This window comes from Centroberyx gerrardi, chromosome 9 (assembly GCF_048128805.1).
Source record: "Centroberyx gerrardi isolate f3 chromosome 9, fCenGer3.hap1.cur.20231027, whole genome shotgun sequence".
NCBI classification, from domain to species: Eukaryota; Metazoa; Chordata; class Actinopteri; order Beryciformes; family Berycidae; genus Centroberyx; species Centroberyx gerrardi.
In genome coordinates this window covers 12,440,647-12,458,993 of record NC_136005.1, presented here as the reverse complement: position 1 = coordinate 12,458,993, position 18,347 = coordinate 12,440,647, and the positions used below count along the sequence as shown (strand labels likewise).

General features: G+C 43.5%; 1 protein-coding gene across 3 annotated transcripts in view; it reads left to right on the top strand.

Annotated features, from left to right (window-relative positions):
- Positions 1 to 18,347, top strand: part of sbno2b (strawberry notch homolog 2b) — a 67,656-nt gene that overhangs the window by 33,247 nt on the left and 16,062 nt on the right. For 2 of the 3 annotated variants that reach the window (XM_071926022.2, XM_078285681.1), the window contains 12 exons: positions 12,737 to 12,916; positions 14,043 to 14,129; positions 14,930 to 15,035; positions 15,303 to 15,463; positions 15,589 to 15,722; positions 15,971 to 16,061; positions 16,277 to 16,420; positions 16,654 to 16,771; positions 16,923 to 17,028; positions 17,209 to 17,362; positions 17,487 to 17,663; positions 18,031 to 18,128. In XM_071926022.2, the coding sequence (XP_071782123.1) occupies positions 12,737 to 12,916; positions 14,043 to 14,129; positions 14,930 to 15,035; positions 15,303 to 15,463; positions 15,589 to 15,722; positions 15,971 to 16,061; positions 16,277 to 16,420; positions 16,654 to 16,771; positions 16,923 to 17,028; positions 17,209 to 17,362; positions 17,487 to 17,663; positions 18,031 to 18,128 (1,556 nt within the window). Of the gene's footprint in view, positions 1 to 1,010; positions 1,395 to 12,736; positions 12,917 to 14,042; positions 14,130 to 14,929; positions 15,036 to 15,302; positions 15,464 to 15,588; positions 15,723 to 15,970; positions 16,062 to 16,276; positions 16,421 to 16,653; positions 16,772 to 16,922; positions 17,029 to 17,208; positions 17,363 to 17,486; positions 17,664 to 18,030; positions 18,129 to 18,347 lie in introns of those variants that run through there. The other variant, XM_078285682.1, reaches the window with a different exon arrangement.

Genomic DNA, 18,347 nt, shown 5'->3' with positions numbered 1-18,347 from the left:
CTCTAAATAGTGCCTTGGAGTTGTTGAAATAAACCGTTTGCCATTAGATTCCCAGAATGGTCTTTTTTTCCTCATCGCACCCCTAGTTCCAGTAAGCAGGAATGACCGTTTATGATGAGGTATTTATGTGTAATTGTGCGCAGATAGAAATAATGGCTGAAGTTTAAAGTATTTGAATAGGCTTAGGTGCAGTTTGCACTTGAATTGACCTGTTCAGCTTGTTGATTGATTAAGTTCTGACCACTTTGACCGTCTCCTTGATCTTTTTACCATAATGTTGCCCGGAGGACCATGAGAAGACTCTTGCTAAATATTTGCCACAGTTGCCAATTCTCATCCTATGCCGATTTACTCAGACATGATAAAGGTAAATGATTAGGGGGATGTTTTGACAGGCTAAATGACAAGTCTGCACGTCAACTGAGATCTGCATCTACATTCTCATAAGTGACTCTTCTCCCCAATTAGCTAATTAGCCATCTTGTTAGCCATCCCTCTCATTAGCTTTGACACCCCTGAGCTAACTATGCTAGCTCAGGGGGAATTAATCAATAAGGGCTCCAGATCATTACATCAGCCAGTAATCATTACCAGATCAGTAGCTTTGAAACTGAGCCCACACTATACAGACAGACAGAAAGACAAAAGGCAGAGGCTGAAAAAAGGCAGGCAGCCAGGCAGGGAGTCAGTCTCTAAATATAATAATCATTAAATAGTGGCCCAGGCCCATTAAACAGAGCGGTAAGCAGCAGGGTGTGAGGAGCAGCCAGGTCCAGAGCGCAGTACTGTTTACACTACAAATGCGGTTGAGTTACACCATGTACAGTAAAATGGGCCTGACTGCCAGTAACTCTAGTCACTTACCAACAAAAGCATCATTTCCTGAAAGCTCCTCCCCTCCTCCCTCCCTCTTCTCCCCTCCCCTCCCCTCCCCTCCTCTGCTCTCTCACTCACTCTCCCAACCACCTTTTTGAGCGCTGAGGAACCAGTCCACAATCACTATGACTAAACCCTCTATGCAAATACCTGGCTGTCCTGGCAAAGCAGGAAGCATGTTTTAGGGTTCTGTGTGCATGTGTATGAGAGGGAGTGTGTATGTGTGAGCTGACTGCCCAGAGCTTACCTGTGGTAGTGGCAGATGTGTGTGTTGGACCAGAGAGGAACTGTGAAAGGGCTAGTGAGGGTTCACTGTTAGGTGGATGCGCGCCAGCTGTAAGGTGAATACCAACACTTTGACCAACACATGGAAGGAGCTGTCGCGTTCAGGGATTCAAGGTGAACTAGGAGTGTATGTGTGTGTGTGTATTTCTCCCCACACCGCAGCGTTTGGACCCATGTCTCTCATGCAGTTTTGGACTAAGTTGTATTCACAGCTGGGACGACCGCTTCCCAAGGTACTGGCACTGTTCGCTTCTTTTTTGCTTATATCAAGCTGTATGAGGTTTAAGAAGTCATATAAAAGTCTGTTGTATTAAGGCTTTTTATTATTTTGTGGAAAGTCATATTTATTTGAGATGTCATGGCCAGTAATTGAAAAGTGTTTGACATGAAAAGTTATTCACTGAAAGCTATTTGTGTGAATAGAGTTTATATTCCCCTTATCAGAGAAACATTAGATAAGACTAAGTGTACTTAATTACCTGGCTGGCTGTATTTTCTGCTTTTACTTCCTTGAATGAATTTTGAAAATACTTCCTTATATTTACAATGCCAAACAAGTTAGGTCTGTGTCTTCTTTTATTCCCTGTCCTCTGTCTGAGGTTTGCTTTTGGCCATGCTTGTCTTACAGCCTTGTATGACCCGGTCAAGTTCAGTGGAATTGATCCTTTATTAGAAATGTGTATTAAATATCACTTAAAAGCTAGTCGCGAGTGACAGACCTAAAGTGCACGAAAGTGAAATAAATATTTGATATCAGTTCAAGTGTCCTTGTTTAGTATCTCTCTGTTACAGGCGCTAAATCATCTTTTGATTATTGCAAGACAAACATGTAAAACACGGTAGCCCAGTATTTTAAGATTTGGGCATCCTAACAAGTTTGTCTGTAGTTGGGTGGCCTGCCAACCAGCCAGTCTATCAGTTTGTTGGCTGGTGGGCCAGCCTGCCAGTCACTCATCCAGTGTGCCATTCAGACTCTCATCCCGAGCCAACAAATATGACAAATGGTTGTCTGCCTCACTCTTTGCTGTCTTCCAGTAAGTGCTAAAACCTGATACCCGACCAGGCCGAGTTGCACTTTGTCTCTTTTCCATGTAGCTAGATGTAGATGGCCGTTGTTATTCTGCACTGTGAACAGAACTCTGCTTATTGTGTTGTTTCGTTTCTCATTCATGAGATTAGACAATGAAAATGCAACTGGAGCCTATATTAATCTGATGACTTCATAGGTACAACGCTTGCTAACCCTATTTCCACTGAATTTGATAAGCCTATTGCTAACAGTTGATAGGTCAACCTCAGGATTTCAGCAATGATATACATTTTTTCAGGTCAATCTCAGGATTTCAGCAATGATATACATTTTTTCAGGTCAATCTCAGGATTTCAGCAATGATATACATTTTTTCCCTCACAGGTTTGAAGGAATGACAGTCAGTTTTCTAAGGTGTTATATGCTGCTTTCTTTTCAGTTAAAGTACACAGCAGTTGATGATGCAGTTGATGTGTTTTTCCACAGTGAAATAGACATTTATTTGTACTCCTGCTTATGATGCTGTTAAGAGCCAGGGGTGCAGAAGGGCAGCCTCTTGGTGGGCTGCTGGTTGCCAGGTTCATGGCATTATATTCAGCCCAGAGCGAGGGCTAGGCACGCAGTTTACGGGAAGTGGATGAGCAATGGCGGAGAGGATGAATGAGAGCGTTACGGGGGGAACTGATGATGAGTAGGGGAGAGAATGAGCAAGTGGAGGATGGGTGCCGGTAATAGGGTATTAGTTCTTAAAGTTAAATTTAATTAAGTTGATCTGCTGTATACTGAATGCAGATTAAATAGTCTGCCAGCCATGGAAGTACTCAAGGAGAAAAAAGGTAGCACATCTCACAAATAAGGTAAAATAGACAGATAATTTAATTTGCACCAAATTACATTTCACTGCCTTTGATGCATTTTGCCAAATCAAGCCTTCCTCAGAGCATGTCAATTACTGCAGTCATTCATCTGTTTTGCCTTATTTGTGGTATGTCATGCTTTTCTCCTTGAGTAGTCTGATGAAAATTAGGTTTTTGGCTGATCAATCCCTTTTGATGAGATTTGCTGTTGAAGCATACTCCCTTGCTCCCCTAACTTGCCAGTCATATTCAGTAAATGTTGGTTAGAATGTTTTTAGAGGGTTCTTTTAACTTGAGAGGGTTAGCAGTCAGGGTGAGAAATGAGCACCAGCAAAATGCTGGTAATATTTTGATGGGGTTGATAAGCTTTGTCTGCTCAACCAACTATCATGTGGAGATCCCACTGTATTTTAAAAGTCCAGTTAACTGGTCATAATAATTAAAGTGGCTGTTTTATTTTGGGGTGTCTCAGCCACTGTGGCCGACGGACAAAAAAACGTCAGTTTCCTGCCCTGGTAGCAGTTGATTCTCGGCTAAAAGCCAAGACTGCAACTTACTGGCATTGAGCTCACCATCCTGAGTCGCAGCATGGTCCTGGCCCATTGACCACAGGTGTGTGAGAATGTCTAGGTGTGTGTCACACACAAGACAAAGAGAGGAAGGTTATTTGAGGTAATAAGTTAAGCTTGAACAAGCCTTCAGAGAGCAAGTATCGTTTGATTGTTAAAGTGAGGCTCAGTTTTTGTAAATAAGCCATTAAAGACTTTTACATCCACTGTGTTCTCAGCATAAAACTAGTGCAGATAAAGTTTAAGTAGGATATAGTGTGGTATTGCCTAATCAGAATTATTTTTCAATAAGTACCTTCATTTTCAATTTCAGCTTAGTCTGTACCATATTATTATACCAATTAATATATTCATATTTCAGCAGAATTTTCAACTTTTCCCTGGGTCAAGTTGCATGCGATTGTTACAAACGTCAGCATTTACTTAACTAAAGAGGCATGTTGTGTTGCAAGTGTTGTGTGGTAGGCCGTGTTGTAATTTCTCCTTAACTGAGACGTCATCTTGCGTCAACAGTCCCCTCACATCCACTTTCCTCACCACTGAGAGTACAGGCTCACACCTGCGCCCGGTTACTCACTCACTGACACACACACACACACACACAAACACACAATTTGATGTCAGTCTTTTTGTGTGTGACTTATTTCTTATCTTTTCGTAGTTTCACAAATCACTGGTTTTACAGTAACTTCAGTGTTTCCCATAGAATTCGAATGTATTTGTGATGGATCCCATTACCTGGATGGCTGAAAAATTATCTAATGTACTCCATTTTAAATAGTTCCATTTGTCAAACAAATAACTAACCTGTGTATATATAAAGTACTTTGTGTCAAAGATAACATAACTTAAAAATATAAACAGTGCTACACTGTTCTGTTTGTTGCTTGCTTTTGTCTACAAGGTGTTACATTACAGCCTTTGACATTATTATCTACTCTGTTTTACTGCTCAGCAGCTCCTCTGGTCCAGACTGTCCTGCTTCTCCTCAGGACCAGTCCTTTTCCTTCTTTGAAAATATTTTTCAATATTAATCTGGATTGAGGGAGCAAACATTCAGAGTTAAAAAGTTATTATTAACGTTATCGGTCCGCTCAGTGGATACTGAGTAGCAGCTAGGCTATACAGCGTGCTAATCTCGGAAACTCAGCTATATTCTGAGTAACGTTAACTGTTCGTTCTTCTTTTCGGGAATTCAGTCGGCCGTCTTGTTGGCATGGAAAAAAAAATATCCCTCACGCGTGTGCAGTGGGAGGCGAACAGACGGGTCCGGTGAGAGAGAGAGAGAGAGAGAGACAGAAAGAGAGGGAGCGAGAGAGAGAGATCGCGTGGGGGCTGAGCGAATCAATGCGCTACACGCAGTTCTACGATTAAATAGTGGAAAAAAAAGAAAATTTGTGGCGGTCAGTGCTGATATTGTGGCGGCCCGCCACAAAGTTTTCTATGTGTGGGAAACCCTGGAGGGGTAGAGCGAGGGGAGATTGTCCACTATTTAATCGATCACGGATGGCGTCGTTCTCTCGGACGGATAAAAAAATAAAAATAAAAAATGCTAAAATGGGTCGCCAAATATACTTTGGCGGCCGTTAATATACCTGGGCGGCCCGCCCAAGTAAAGTCTATGTGTGGGAAACACTGAGTAACCATCCTGAGAAGCCCACCTTCCTTGTTTTGTGTGGGTTGCATCTCTGTTCCTTCTTCCTTTTTTTCTACATGGAATTTACTGTATATAGTATTGTTATTATATATAAGTATTCTATAGTATAATATATATTTTTTCTTTCTCAGTGTTAGGTTGAGGATACGACTTTTGACTTAATTTATATTGTAAGAAAAAAGAGGTGGTGGGTAAAGAAAAGAGGTCCAAAATATTGAGACATCCCCCGGTGAATGCCAGCTCATCCCCATGGCATACAGCCATGGTTCACTTCCTCTTGGCACCACCACAAAGAAGACACAGCAGAGACCAAATCTCTCTCTCGCTCGCTCTCTCTCTCTCTCTCTCTCTCTCTCACTCTCTCTCTCTCTCCTTGCTGTCTTTCTTTTTTTTTTCTCTCTTGTTTATTTGCTGGCTCTTTTTCTCTGTTCTTTCATGCCGTCTTTCACGCTTATTTAACTCTCCTTTTTCTTGTTTTGTGCGGGCTTCTTAAACTTGTTTCAACAGTGGATGAGATGCATGAGAGAAAAATCTGAATTTACCAGACACTATACATCTTTAAAAAAGCTAAACACACGCTTTTACACACAGAGTTGATGTTTCAGTGCGTATGACAGAGCCTTGTTGCCTCAGTTTCTGACATAGTAGTCAACTCAGTGTAAGCTTAGCCTTTCTTACACACACAACTAGCTCTCTGAACCAGCTCTGTTATTCTGCTCCTAGAAGCCGGGACACCCAACATGGCATCCTTTTATTTTCCAGAACATATGAAAACATTGGAAAATTCCAGGGGCCTTGGTAGCAGCCAGCTGTCCCCTGGCCTGGTTTCCTCTGACTGGGCAGGACATGAAAGCCTCAGAGGAGGTCCCTGGACCGGGCAGAAATTACCCCCACAACTAGAAAAATGTAAATACAATGAAAATTCATCATCATGCCTTATTTCTTAGCCTATCCTCCAAAAATAACAATTACAATTTAAATTGCAGAAGAATTGTCAATATAAATATCCACGAGCCAACCTGGGTGTTCGGAGCCAAAATTGCCCCCACCCCCGACATTGCAAAATTTCTACAGGAAACACAGATGCTATAGGCCTTGCAGCATTAGCTTTGGCTAGGCTGTGTTGTCAGTGGAGCGCTTGAAGCTGTGGTGGTGTGCTAAGCTTATTGAGCAGGTCAGTTACACCCGGGGCCTTTTGTGGAGCTGGGAAGAGCTCTTCAAAGCGTTTGAACTTGGTTATCTAGGTTGGAGGCTGTGTGACTTGAGGGTTCTACAGACCAAAACAACGCCTTCTTTGCGTACTAATAGGAGTACAGTGACCTTTTGGCAAATTGTCTCTTTGATCAAAGTTGTGTGACAAGAATATTGGGAACTACTTTACTTGTGTGTCGAGTCTCTAGTCCACTACGGTGCTTTTGAGATGATGCAAAGCTAGCATGTGCTGTCCACAAAACATATATGGTGCACTTCAGTTTTAGTATGCAATCTTCTCAATGGTAAGCTAATCAAAGGCTTTGTTTGGCTGATTTGGCAAAAAGGCAGGTTTGCTTAAAGTCTGTGATAAGGTCAGGGAAGGGAACAACTTGGAGCCATGCTATTCAAGGCACAGCCGAACGGATATGTCAGAGATGTAGGAAATGCAGACAGCTTGGGATAACATAATCCAGACAGAAAGACAGACACCACTGGTGGCCTTCCAGACCCTGGAGCCAGACCCCCCTCATGAACACACATACACACACACACACACACACACACACACACACACACACACACACACACAGATACAAACAGGGGGCCATCAATCAGGGCCTGTTGAGTGTAGGGACAGGGTCAACACCTGACCCCACAGGGGAAGGGCTAGGGTGGGGGCGTTTCAGTCAGCTGATCACGGGGGTGGGTAGTTTGGTACCTCTCCGCCACACACACACACACACAGCAGAACTTGACAAGACGGTTGCTGTCAGTGCAGCTCCCTGGCTTGTGCGCAGGGTCAGACTGGGTTACACTGTCACTGTACTCTATAAGCTTCAGAGCCACACCACTTTTATTAGCCTAGATTCTCTGGAGGCTTTATTGCCTTTGGATTCATGACCGTGACTTGACTCCCCTCCCCCGCCCCCCCCTGTCCCTATTACTATTGTTTCGGCAACATTTTCAGCCTCGGGGAGTATTTCTGTAGGCATACAGCCTAATGACAGAGGATTCAAAAAGGCCCAGTGGATAAGGCGTTACAGTCGATAGAGCTGTTGCCTTAACAGACCACAGCAGGGGTGGAAAGCAGGCAGAACTGTAATTACTTTTTGTGAAAATGCTCATGAGGGTATTTTTGTGAGCCTCACTCAATACGATTATATGTAGGAAGGTTACTTTTGATTTAAGTTTAAACTCCCTTTCTCTACACCTTTTTGTTTTATGCTGGTGTAGGTTAACGGGACTAGCATACATCGGTCGCGCCGCCATCTTTCTAGGCAGGAAAGGTGTACATGATATACCTTTTTTGCAAATATTATAATATTTGTCAGTGAATATATGACATCTCTTTAATAAGAGATATGAGATATTGAGTCACAGCCAGATTAACCTCAATGAAAAATGAGCAGTGGGTTAAATAGAGCATAGAGCCTCTTCCTGCAGTAGATTTCTGTGGGAAAGCAAAACTAGGATAAACACACAATGAGAGACTGAGGGGGCGGGGAGAAGAGATGGCAGAGAGGGAAAGGAAAGAAGGGAGAGGGAGGTTAAAAGACAGAGAGAATGAGGGAGAGATGAAAGACGTGTATGGGGGAGATGAAGAGGTCATTTGAGGTGTGTGTTTGTGTACATGCGTGGGTGTGTGGGGTAAGTTGGAGGGGAGGGTGACTTTGTTTCCTGGCCTTGGAGCAGCCAAGCTGGCAGTGTGTAGGAGGGGGAAGCCCTGGCCCTGGCCTGCCTGCCGCAGTCTGGGGCCTCAGCCTGGCCTTGCACACAGTCAGCCTCTCTGGTAGAGGGAAGGAAGAGTAGAGAGGTTATTGAGTTTAACAGGATGTTGCCTAGGAATATATAGTTCATTCCCTGTAGTTGCTTTTTGGATAGAAGGCAGACATGTCAGACTCTTGCGTGTCGCAACGGTCTGATCATGAGCTCAAAAGGGCAGGAAAATGGAAATTTCGCAATATAAATACATGAGTTTATTTAACACATCACACGTCACATCCATGTGCAGGCAGCGGTCCTTTATATGGTTTGGGAGGCCATGAGTGAAATGAAATGGAGCAGACAAAGAAACACAAGCTGCATCACCTAGCCTGTTCTTGTTCTTATTCTTTTAAGGGCATGTACTCCTGAAAAGTTTAAATCTGATAAACGTATATTTCAGGCCCCTCAAAGTGTCCTCTGTCACTGATACACAGATGGGATTTTTGATTAGAAACAGGTTTTCCTTGAATAGGAGGCTAGCATTTACAGACTTAGAGAGGCACATAGGCCTATGGAAATGATTGTTCTTAAAGCTAACTAGAAGATAGGCCTGCTTTACTTCCTTCTATGGCAGTGCCTCAGCTTATCATCGGGGCTGTGTCATAACCACTGTCATTATGGTTATTTTCATTATATCAGGACCGGCTGTTCCTCTCTCCTCCCAGGGCAACAGACTGTGCGACTAGCACACAGCTTAAGCAGATAAATGCTTGTTTCACCATTTCATATTTGCTAATATTTATTTTAAGCCTGAATCTCTTTGGCAGTGGTTTCACTCTGAGAGAGCTTGGCCATGGTTTCGCTGGAACACTTCGGTGCACTATGGTATTTCCTGGATTTTTTTTGTTATTGTGACAGTGTTTCAAACGACTAATGACACTGTAAATACATCAGCTATAACAGATGATAGAGCCTAGCTGTTTGTGGGTGGTTTATGTTTAGAAATGTGTCTTTTCTCAATACTGTATTTCTTTGCTCTGATAACCTTTAACCATAGCCCCAGAACCATCGAGTACCTCTGCAGGCTGATGTGAGGGGGAGGGGCTTGCTGCAGCCATTTTTCACTGCAGTGTGCTTCCATTAATCAATGCCACGCAGACAACTGTCATTATCCAGACACTCAAACACAATTTACTGCTTCTGTGGATGCATGGTATGATGTGTGTGTATGTGCGTGTTCAGCCCCTACTCCGCAGTAGGTCGTCACAGGGGTTTTATATTGTATCATATCATTGAGGGGTTGTCAAAAGACCTGTATTTCGCCATGGTTGTGGTTTTACCGTGCATGCTGTAAAGGGAACGATGTAATGCTGGAAACTGAAGAGGAAAGAGGAGGTGAAAGGCTGGCTTGTTTAAAAAACAGAAGGATGGACAAATGACGAATGAGGAAAAAACATGCGCATGGGCTTTCTCATAGGCTACATGTGCGTGTGTACATGCACACACACTCTTCTTTTTTTTTCTAGCTCTGTTCCACAAATTACAATGCGGATTTCATGCGGATTTCATTCCCTGAAAGCAATTTTTGAAAACGCACTTGCACACACACAAATACACACATCTGCAGTTGTTTTATTGTGAGTCACAGAGAGAGAGAGGGAGAGAGAGAGGGAGAGAGAGAGGGAGAGAGAGAGGGAGAGGGAGAGGCGGGATTAGGAGCCATACAGTTGTGTGGTTCAGTGCTGTGGAAGGAGCCAGATTACCATCAGAGCAGTTGGAATTCAAGCCTTATCTCCGCTCGGCAGGGCCCGGTCTTAGCAGCAGCAGATGAACTAGCCCTGGGTATGGGCCTGCCGGAGAACAAACACTGCTGCCTCAGTTACGCTCTGCTTAACAACTCGATTAGCATGGCACTGTGGTCCGCCGTGTCTTGGTTAGCACCAACCAAACTGCTGCAGTCTGTTTGATTCCTCTGTATCAGGGCTGTTGGTCCTCTGGAAAGCGGTGTTGCATCAACACAGTCGTGCCAAAGCGACACACTCCGTCACATGGTTTTACATTGTGTGGAACACATAGAAGTGACGTAACACAGAGCAATTAGCTGTGGGCCTAGATACAAAACGTATTGAATTAGAGCTCGTTTCAACTTGGTCTTGAATTATTTTGTTGTTATATGGCACATTAAAGTCATTAAGATTTGAAGGATTTAATTCTGAAAAACACTATATAATTTTGTAAGCAAAGGTCTTATGACAACTCATAACTTAATCATAACCAATAATGAACTTTACTTTCATACAGAAATCATTTTGTTCTAGTAGGTGTCAATTTTTCTAATTTAAATGGTGGTTATCTCATTTTGGAACAAAACTGATTGAATGCTTGTGGTTTACTTGCTGCAAAAAAATGTTTAAGAAGTGTTTGTGTCTCCATGTGCGCATGCCCGCATTTATGCTTGTGTGGAATGGTGCCTCTGGTTACATGGCGTCCCTTTGCCGAGCCTCGTTGTTTACTCATTGCTCCTTAGCCAGAACAGCCAAGAGAGGAAGGGAGGAGAGAAGAGGGTGAGACAGAGAGGAGGATATGATAGGGAGAAAGAAACATAGCAGAGAGGAGGAAAAAAACGAGAAGAAAAGAAAGGTAGGAAGGTGGAAAGGAAAGGTAGGAAGGTGGAAAGGGAGGACTTATAAGTAAGGGAGTGAGAGAGAGATTTTGCAGGGGCCCTCTCTACTCTCTACTCCTCCTCTGTCACACTAGTAAAGGCAGTTGTTCCACTCAGCTGTCTGCAGGGCAGAACAACTTTGGAGAGCCTGCTTTCATAGCTCATGTCTGATCTTGCCCTAGAGAAGCAAACTCACACACAGAGGGAGAGAGAGAAAGGGAAAGAGAAAAGGAGGGTGAGAGAGTTAGAAAGAGAGACAGAAAGAGAGGTATTATCACAGAGCCACCAGCAAACACCGATAAGCTGAGTGCTGTGCCCTTGAAAAAGCACTCTTTCCAATACACACACAGCACACACATTCACAGGTTAGGGTCAGAGAGTTGCTTTGTTTTTCTATGGTCAGTAGGCAAAAGTATACACATGTGTGTAAGTTCACATGGGGCTAAGCAAGGTTTGCCTGCCTGCTGTTTCCCACCCTGACTAGGCCCCATTCCCACATGATGTAGTCATGTTCACACTAAGACCACTACCTCCTGTCTTCTCATGCCTGTGAAACATTTTCTGTGGAACTGTGAGTAATTGCTAACAGGCAGCTATGACAGAAGCCAGCGTAACTTCTCAACATTAATCAGTATCAGCGTATTGTTGAGACTGAGTCAGCATCATAATTCAGAATTTATCTCTAGCTGTATGCTGTTTCTGGACAGTGAGTTTGTACCTTTTGTTTTCACAACATAGTGACACTTGGTATACTTTGCTAGTTTGCTGACTGTACATAATCCCTGTTGAATCTTTGAAAATGTGGAAAGCTATGTACTTGATAAATGGCAGTCATAGCAATGTGTGTTTTAATTGTATGACACTCTGCTATGCTTGAAATGTTATAAAATACTGTAGTATTCAGCACAAGGAGTGAATTGAAATGGCTGAATTAGCAATTTGGATCATCTGCTAGTATTCAAGGCTGCTTCATAGTCCTCTGGATAGTTCAACTGGAATACGGGGGTGTGGGAACCTCCACACATGGCCTGAGGAACACACACACACACACACACATACACACACGCACACACACACAGAGGGTTACACACACACAAATGGATAGATGCATACACCCATTTCCAAAAATGGCCTATCCTTCATTCAGCGAGACTTTCTCTACCACGTTCTCTCTGTCCTCTCTCTCTCCCCTCCCCATCCCTCACTCCCTATCTCCCTAACATCCATGTTTATAAGTCTCGGGGGGCCCACGGCCGCCTGTGGGAGGCTAGTTAAAGAACATGGCATGCTAATGGGTTGGAAAGGATACGAATAGAGGGGCGACTGGAAGGCAGCCATGCCTGAAATGACACACACACACAGACACAAACACTCTCTTTATGCCCGCCTCTTGCTTTTTATTTTACGTGCTCACTCTCACACGTCTGCGTGCGATTAGGATTTGTTGGGTTACTTGCGTTGCTCCCGAGAGAGTGCAGTATTGGCTCCGAACCGGAGTGAATGTGCCATCTTGAGTGTCCGTGGTTCACTCCCACTCACCCGCCCATTGCTCACCCTCTTTCCTCAACGCCCTCAAACACAATAGAGTATGTTTAGGTGTATTATTCCTCTGCTGCTGGATCTCTATGTTTTGATACAGGATATTTAATACAAGTTGGATTTATGGTACTCAATTATTTTCCGTGCAGGTTGATTGTAAAGGGAGTATTTGGAAAGGTTATATGTGACTGAGTTCACCTACACTAGTTTTGACCTGAGAATCGACATGTCACTTGGAAAATGTTAAGCTCTTTTTAAGTGCAAGAAAATCAGTATGACTCATTGCTCTGCCCCACAGTTTACCCTAAGCCGACTTTGTTCAGAAGGGAAACTTAACACATCCTCTCTTTTCTCTGCCTTCAGGACCTGTCCTGCATTGATGACCTCTCCAACAACTCTCTGTTCTCCTCTCCGGCTGACTCCCTGTCGGAGTATGCTGATGCCCAGGCCTTCATCAGCACAGACAACCTGGCCACAGTGCCCACCCTCTGGGACGTCAATACCAGTACTACCACCACCACACCAGCACAGAGCCAGCTAGAGGTCAGTAGCACACACACACACACCGTCACCAGAAACACAGGCTCACAAACTGCAACTCGGAATACAGCTGTTATGTAATACAAACATGTTTTTATCCACATGTACATGTCTGTTTGGGGGGGAAAAAAGGCCACCAAACATCAGCAAGCTTCACACTAGGGGTCAAATGTTCCCTCTTGCTGTGTAAACATTAGTGCTGTGCTGGCACACTGCCGTATGTTTCGCTCTCAGATGAGACTTGACCTGGCGGAGCTGGTTTCATGTAAGCCCTTTTCTACAGGATATGTGATTTCTTCTTTCCTCTAAAAATACATAAAGGACCATGTGATCCATGCCACAACCGAACTCTGTTTTGACCCAGGCTTCAGTGCAATCCATTCCCCAAGAACCTTTCTTGCTATATTGTATAGTTAATTAGATAGTACATAGTTGTACATAGTCAGTGTACAAAAAATATCAAAGAACTTCCTCCTTTGAAAGACACCAGAGGATACATTCAAACTCATTAACTAACTAATATTCCTCAAAGTTGTTAGTTCCTCAGTTGAATTTGTGCAGCAGTTTACAGTTTCAATGTATGTGTGAGACTACGCAAATAATAAACCATGTTTGTGCCCCTTTAAAGAAATTCATTGAAATTTAAGATGACATGATCCCAAAGTCAGTGATCTTAGGAAAGCGACACTCAAGTGTTGTTTGTGTATCCGTCTAGCCCGCTTTGCCGTTGAGTCCTCTATGAATTAGATGTGTCTGAGGATATGTCTTTTTGATATGAATCAGAGAGGCTACATTTATTTCTCCTGCCTTTTGAAAGCCTTTTATGTTTTCCTTTTCATTTTGTCCTCATTTCATCCATTATGTTTCCCAGACACACACCGGCTTTATCTGCCCTTTGTTGTTGTTGCTGGCTTTTCACCGCCAGACGACAAATTGCATTTTGTTGAGTGCTGCTCCATCAGACATCCATGGAGTGCGTGCACAAGCATGCACGCTGTCATGCACAGACACACACACACACACATATACAGTCATGACTCATCATATTTTTTTGTTGTTTTTTTTCATTCATTTGTCTCTGTGTTTATTTGAGTTTGTATCTCTTTTGTTTATATGTTTTTGTTTACAGCTGAATGGCGGCAGCAGGTTTCAGGGCTTGGCCAGTTTGGAGGATATAACCGCCATTATCAGCACCCCACCTCTAGGAGGATTCCAGGTAGCCACACCAGCCTCATCAGTCTGAGGAGAAAGGCACCAGGCTCTCAAACTAAAAGATGAGCCTAATCATTGCCGATTCTCTATTATCGTTCTCAGTTCTGCACAGAGATGTAGATTATGTTAAATGTCTACATGTCTGATGCTGCGCAGCTGGTGATTGCCCTATGTGTTTGCAATTCAAGACTAGGCTTGGATCAGTTTTTGACAGAGAAACTAAAACTGATTTGTGCTTTCCTGTAGAGGAGCCTGAGGGCCACATTTTGACAGTGCAGGACATGGAGCCTGTGTTAAAAGTGGTTATTTTTGAGTGAAATGGTAATACTTTGGCCTACTTCAATAGGTCTCTTCAGGAAGTCTCAATAAGCATTACAAATGACAACCGCATTGCATAGAGTTGCTTGACAAGAACAAAGATTATGTAACATTTGGCAATAACTCCTCTGTCAAAATGGGACCCTTTGCATTTCCACTGTGACACCTCTCTGATGGGACTAATCTGACTTTGTACTAAACACTCATCTCTACAGTTAACACCTTTTTTCAAAGCGCTCCTGTCTGCTTCATTTGGTTTGATACACTTTGCGCTTCCATTTGTTATTTTACTACTGGTGAATATTCCTTTTTAAACACAAGTGGCTGTAGATCTGCTGTGCTAACTTCTCTTACTCACCTGCCTCTGACTTTCAGCTACAGTCTCCTCCCTAACTCCTCTTCGTCTGGCCTGAAAAAAACAGAAAAAACTCCCAAATATGTGTATTAATATGAATTACATTAATGAAGTTTTTTTGCTGTTGCTAGGCTCAGAGAACCCAGTCGCCACCAGAGGAGGAAGAGGAAGCTGAGGAAGAGGAGACAGAGGAACTGGGACATGTAGACACATACGCTGACTACAAACCTTCCAAATGTAGGGCACTTGACTGTCTGCACCCTTCTTGTGAATACACAACCTGTAAACATGCAGTTATCCCTCAATCCAACCTGCCTTCTTCTTTTTTTTTAATATACGACATTATGCTGTAATTTATTGGAGTAATTTAAGCTATTTAACTACAACTGTCCAAATCCATTTTAACAGATCAATGTTTTACCCAGTCTGTTATTAATATGTTTGTAAAACTTTCCCTTCTTTAAACAACTCTTCTGTTTTGTTTTGTGTTTTTCCCCTCCTCAGCCACTATAGGAATTTCCCATCCTGACATAGTAGTGGAGACCAACACGCTGTCCAGCGTTCCTCCTCCTGACATCACTTACACTCTGTCCATCCCCCAGCCAACCATTAACAGTGGCCTGCTGTCTGCATTGCAGCTAGAGGCCATCATCTACGCCTGCCAGGTACACACACAGGCGCACACACACACACAAAAAAGAAGCAAAATCCCTCTCATTTTGGAACTGAATTATCAATGTGTACATTTTGTATGCGTCTTTGTTCATGCACTCGCTCTCTCTCTGCTCAGCAACATGAGGTGATTCTTCAGAACAACCAGAGGGCAGGCTTCCTGATCGGAGATGGGGCAGGCGTGGGGAAGGGACGCACCGTGGCAGGAATTATCCTGGAGAACTACCTGAAGGGAAGGAAGAAAGCACTATGGTAAGAGTGGAGATACTGTAGTCATTGATAGAGATTTATGACTGTGGTAGGCCTCTTACAGTGACCATAAAGCCAGGCTGAAACCTAAATAATGACTGCAGTTGTGTCACACAGCGGTTATTGATTGGTTTTACTGTAAAGTTCTCTCAACTTTTCCGGTTGTTTGTCAGGATATGATATATGTGCATGTAGGAGCTGGTTTGTGCAGAAGTTAGCTGCATTACTAACTTTCCTGTTCCTGCGCTCAGGTTCAGCATATCCAATGACCTGAAATTTGACGCGGAGAGAGATCTCAAAGACATAGATGCACCCACTATTCCTGTGCATGCCTTAAACAAGGTGAGTCCAGAGGGAAGATGTATGTTAAGCTGAGAAAACAAGTTTTGGTTTTGGCAGCTGTTCAGTTTACTTTGAATGTCATCAGTGGAGAAAATGAAACGGTCCATGTTATTTGCTGTCTGTGTGGCTCTGTACATTTGCACGCACACACTTCTAAAACAGCAGTCCCATCTATTGTAATGTGTGTTTTATTGATGTTTGATTTGTTACTGTAGATTAAATATGGAGACACAGCTACCTCAGAAGGAGTCCTGTTTGCAACCTACTCTGCGCTGATTGGAGAGAGCCAGGCAGGAGGGCAGCACCGGACCAGAATCAAACAGATCCTGGACTGGTGCAAGTCAGACTTTGACGGGGTCGTATCCTTTCATTTGAAGCTCACAGCCTGCACAGTCTAACCTGAAATATTAGGTTTATTAAGTATTAGGAAATACCAGAATGGTACAGGAATGAAAACGCTCATTATGCTCATTCCCACTCACAGAAAACTGCCTTGCCTTTATGTTTATATCTTGATTGATTAGAAGACTGAAACAAATTCCAAGCCATTTCATGTCTGCGTTGTTTGCCCTTGACCCTTTTCCCACTAAAGATTGTTTTTGATGAATGCCACAAAGCCAAGAATGCCACATCTACGAAAATGGGCAAGGCAGTGCTTGACCTGCAGAACAAGCTGCCACGGGCCAGGGTGGTGTATGCCAGTGCCACAGGTAGGCGCGCACACACACACACACACACACACACAGACATACACACACGCACAATGCAATTCAATACAGGATATAAAAAAAGGCATTCCCATTATACTGTCTCTTTGATTCCCCCTTAAACCTCCGTTGTGTCTCTTCCTGTCCGCTCCAGGTGCCTCTGAGCCAAAGAACATGATCTATATGAGCCGCCTGGGGATCTGGGGCGAGGGCACGCCCTTCAAAACCTTTGAGGACTTCCTGCACGCCATCGAGAAGAGGTTTGTAGGGTGACAAGCCACTCTAAAGCATTTCGTTTTCCTAAAGCCTTTTCAGTCATGTAGATGCATATCTTCAAATCGTTGTGCTTACTGGAACATTCCTCGCAATCAGGTCGTGGTTATGGCTGGCTGACCCTTGATTGAATTATGTTGAATAATTTATATACTGTTTCTGTACAGAGGTGTGGGTGCCATGGAGATTGTTGCCATGGACATGAAAGTGAGCGGGATGTACATTGCCAGGCAGCTGAGCTTCTCAGGGGTGTCGTTCCGCATTGAGGAGATCGGACTGGACAATGACTTCAAACTGGTCTACAACAAAGCTGCCAAACTGGTGAGTCTCATCCATCCCAAATGAGGTTTAGCTAGCCTACTGTACATATACGTGTGTATGTTTGTGTGTGAAATTACATCACTGCACCCTAAACTGACCATACACTTCTGAAACCTGTGTCCAGTGGGCAGAGGCACTGCAGGTGTTCATGCGTGCGGCCGATGAGCTCGGCCTGGTGAGCAGGAAGTCTCTGTGGGGGCAGTTCTGGTCGTCTCACCAGCGCTTCTTCAAATACCTCTGCATCGCGGCCAAGGTCCGCTGCCTGGTGGAGCTGGCCCAAAAAGAGCTGGAGGCCGGGAAGGTCAGCACAACACACTCTTTAGCAATGAGTTATATATAATCTAGGAGACTAAAAATGGCCGGATAAAGATCCAAGTAGGAACTAAAACTCTATTTCGGTTGTTTAAGTAGGGAGAACAGTTGAAGGGCCACTAGAACAGAACAATTGTCCTTTTTTAGTAAATAAAAAGTGTTTCTATGCTTTTTTTGTTTTTTAGGAGCAGCAGCAATTCAGATGTTTTTGTTGCCTTTTAAGGCTTAGCTCAGACCTACCATCATGGCCCTATACTGTCAGTGCCAGTGCCTGATGAAGGTTATTTCAGGTGCCAAAATAGATATGTTTGGCTGTTGATGGTCACTTGTTCTGTTTGTGTTCCTCCCTGCCTCAGTGTATTGTTATCGGGCTGCAGTCCACGGGAGAGGCCCGCACCAGAGAAGTCCTGGATGAGAATGACGGGCATCTCGATAGATTCGTTTCTGCTGCAGAGTGAGTGGAATGGAATATTCTGTCTGTGCATGTGTGTATGTGCATGTCAAGTTGTGCATGGTATAATAAAAAAAATTGTCATTGAGTTGGTCGCTAATAAGTTTTTTAGAAAGAAGTTTTTTTTTTTGTTAGCTGAAATTGGAGAGCAATATACTACACTGCTAAGTGGCAGATAATGTACTTCACAAATAAGATTAGTTAGATTAGGTTAGTTACTTC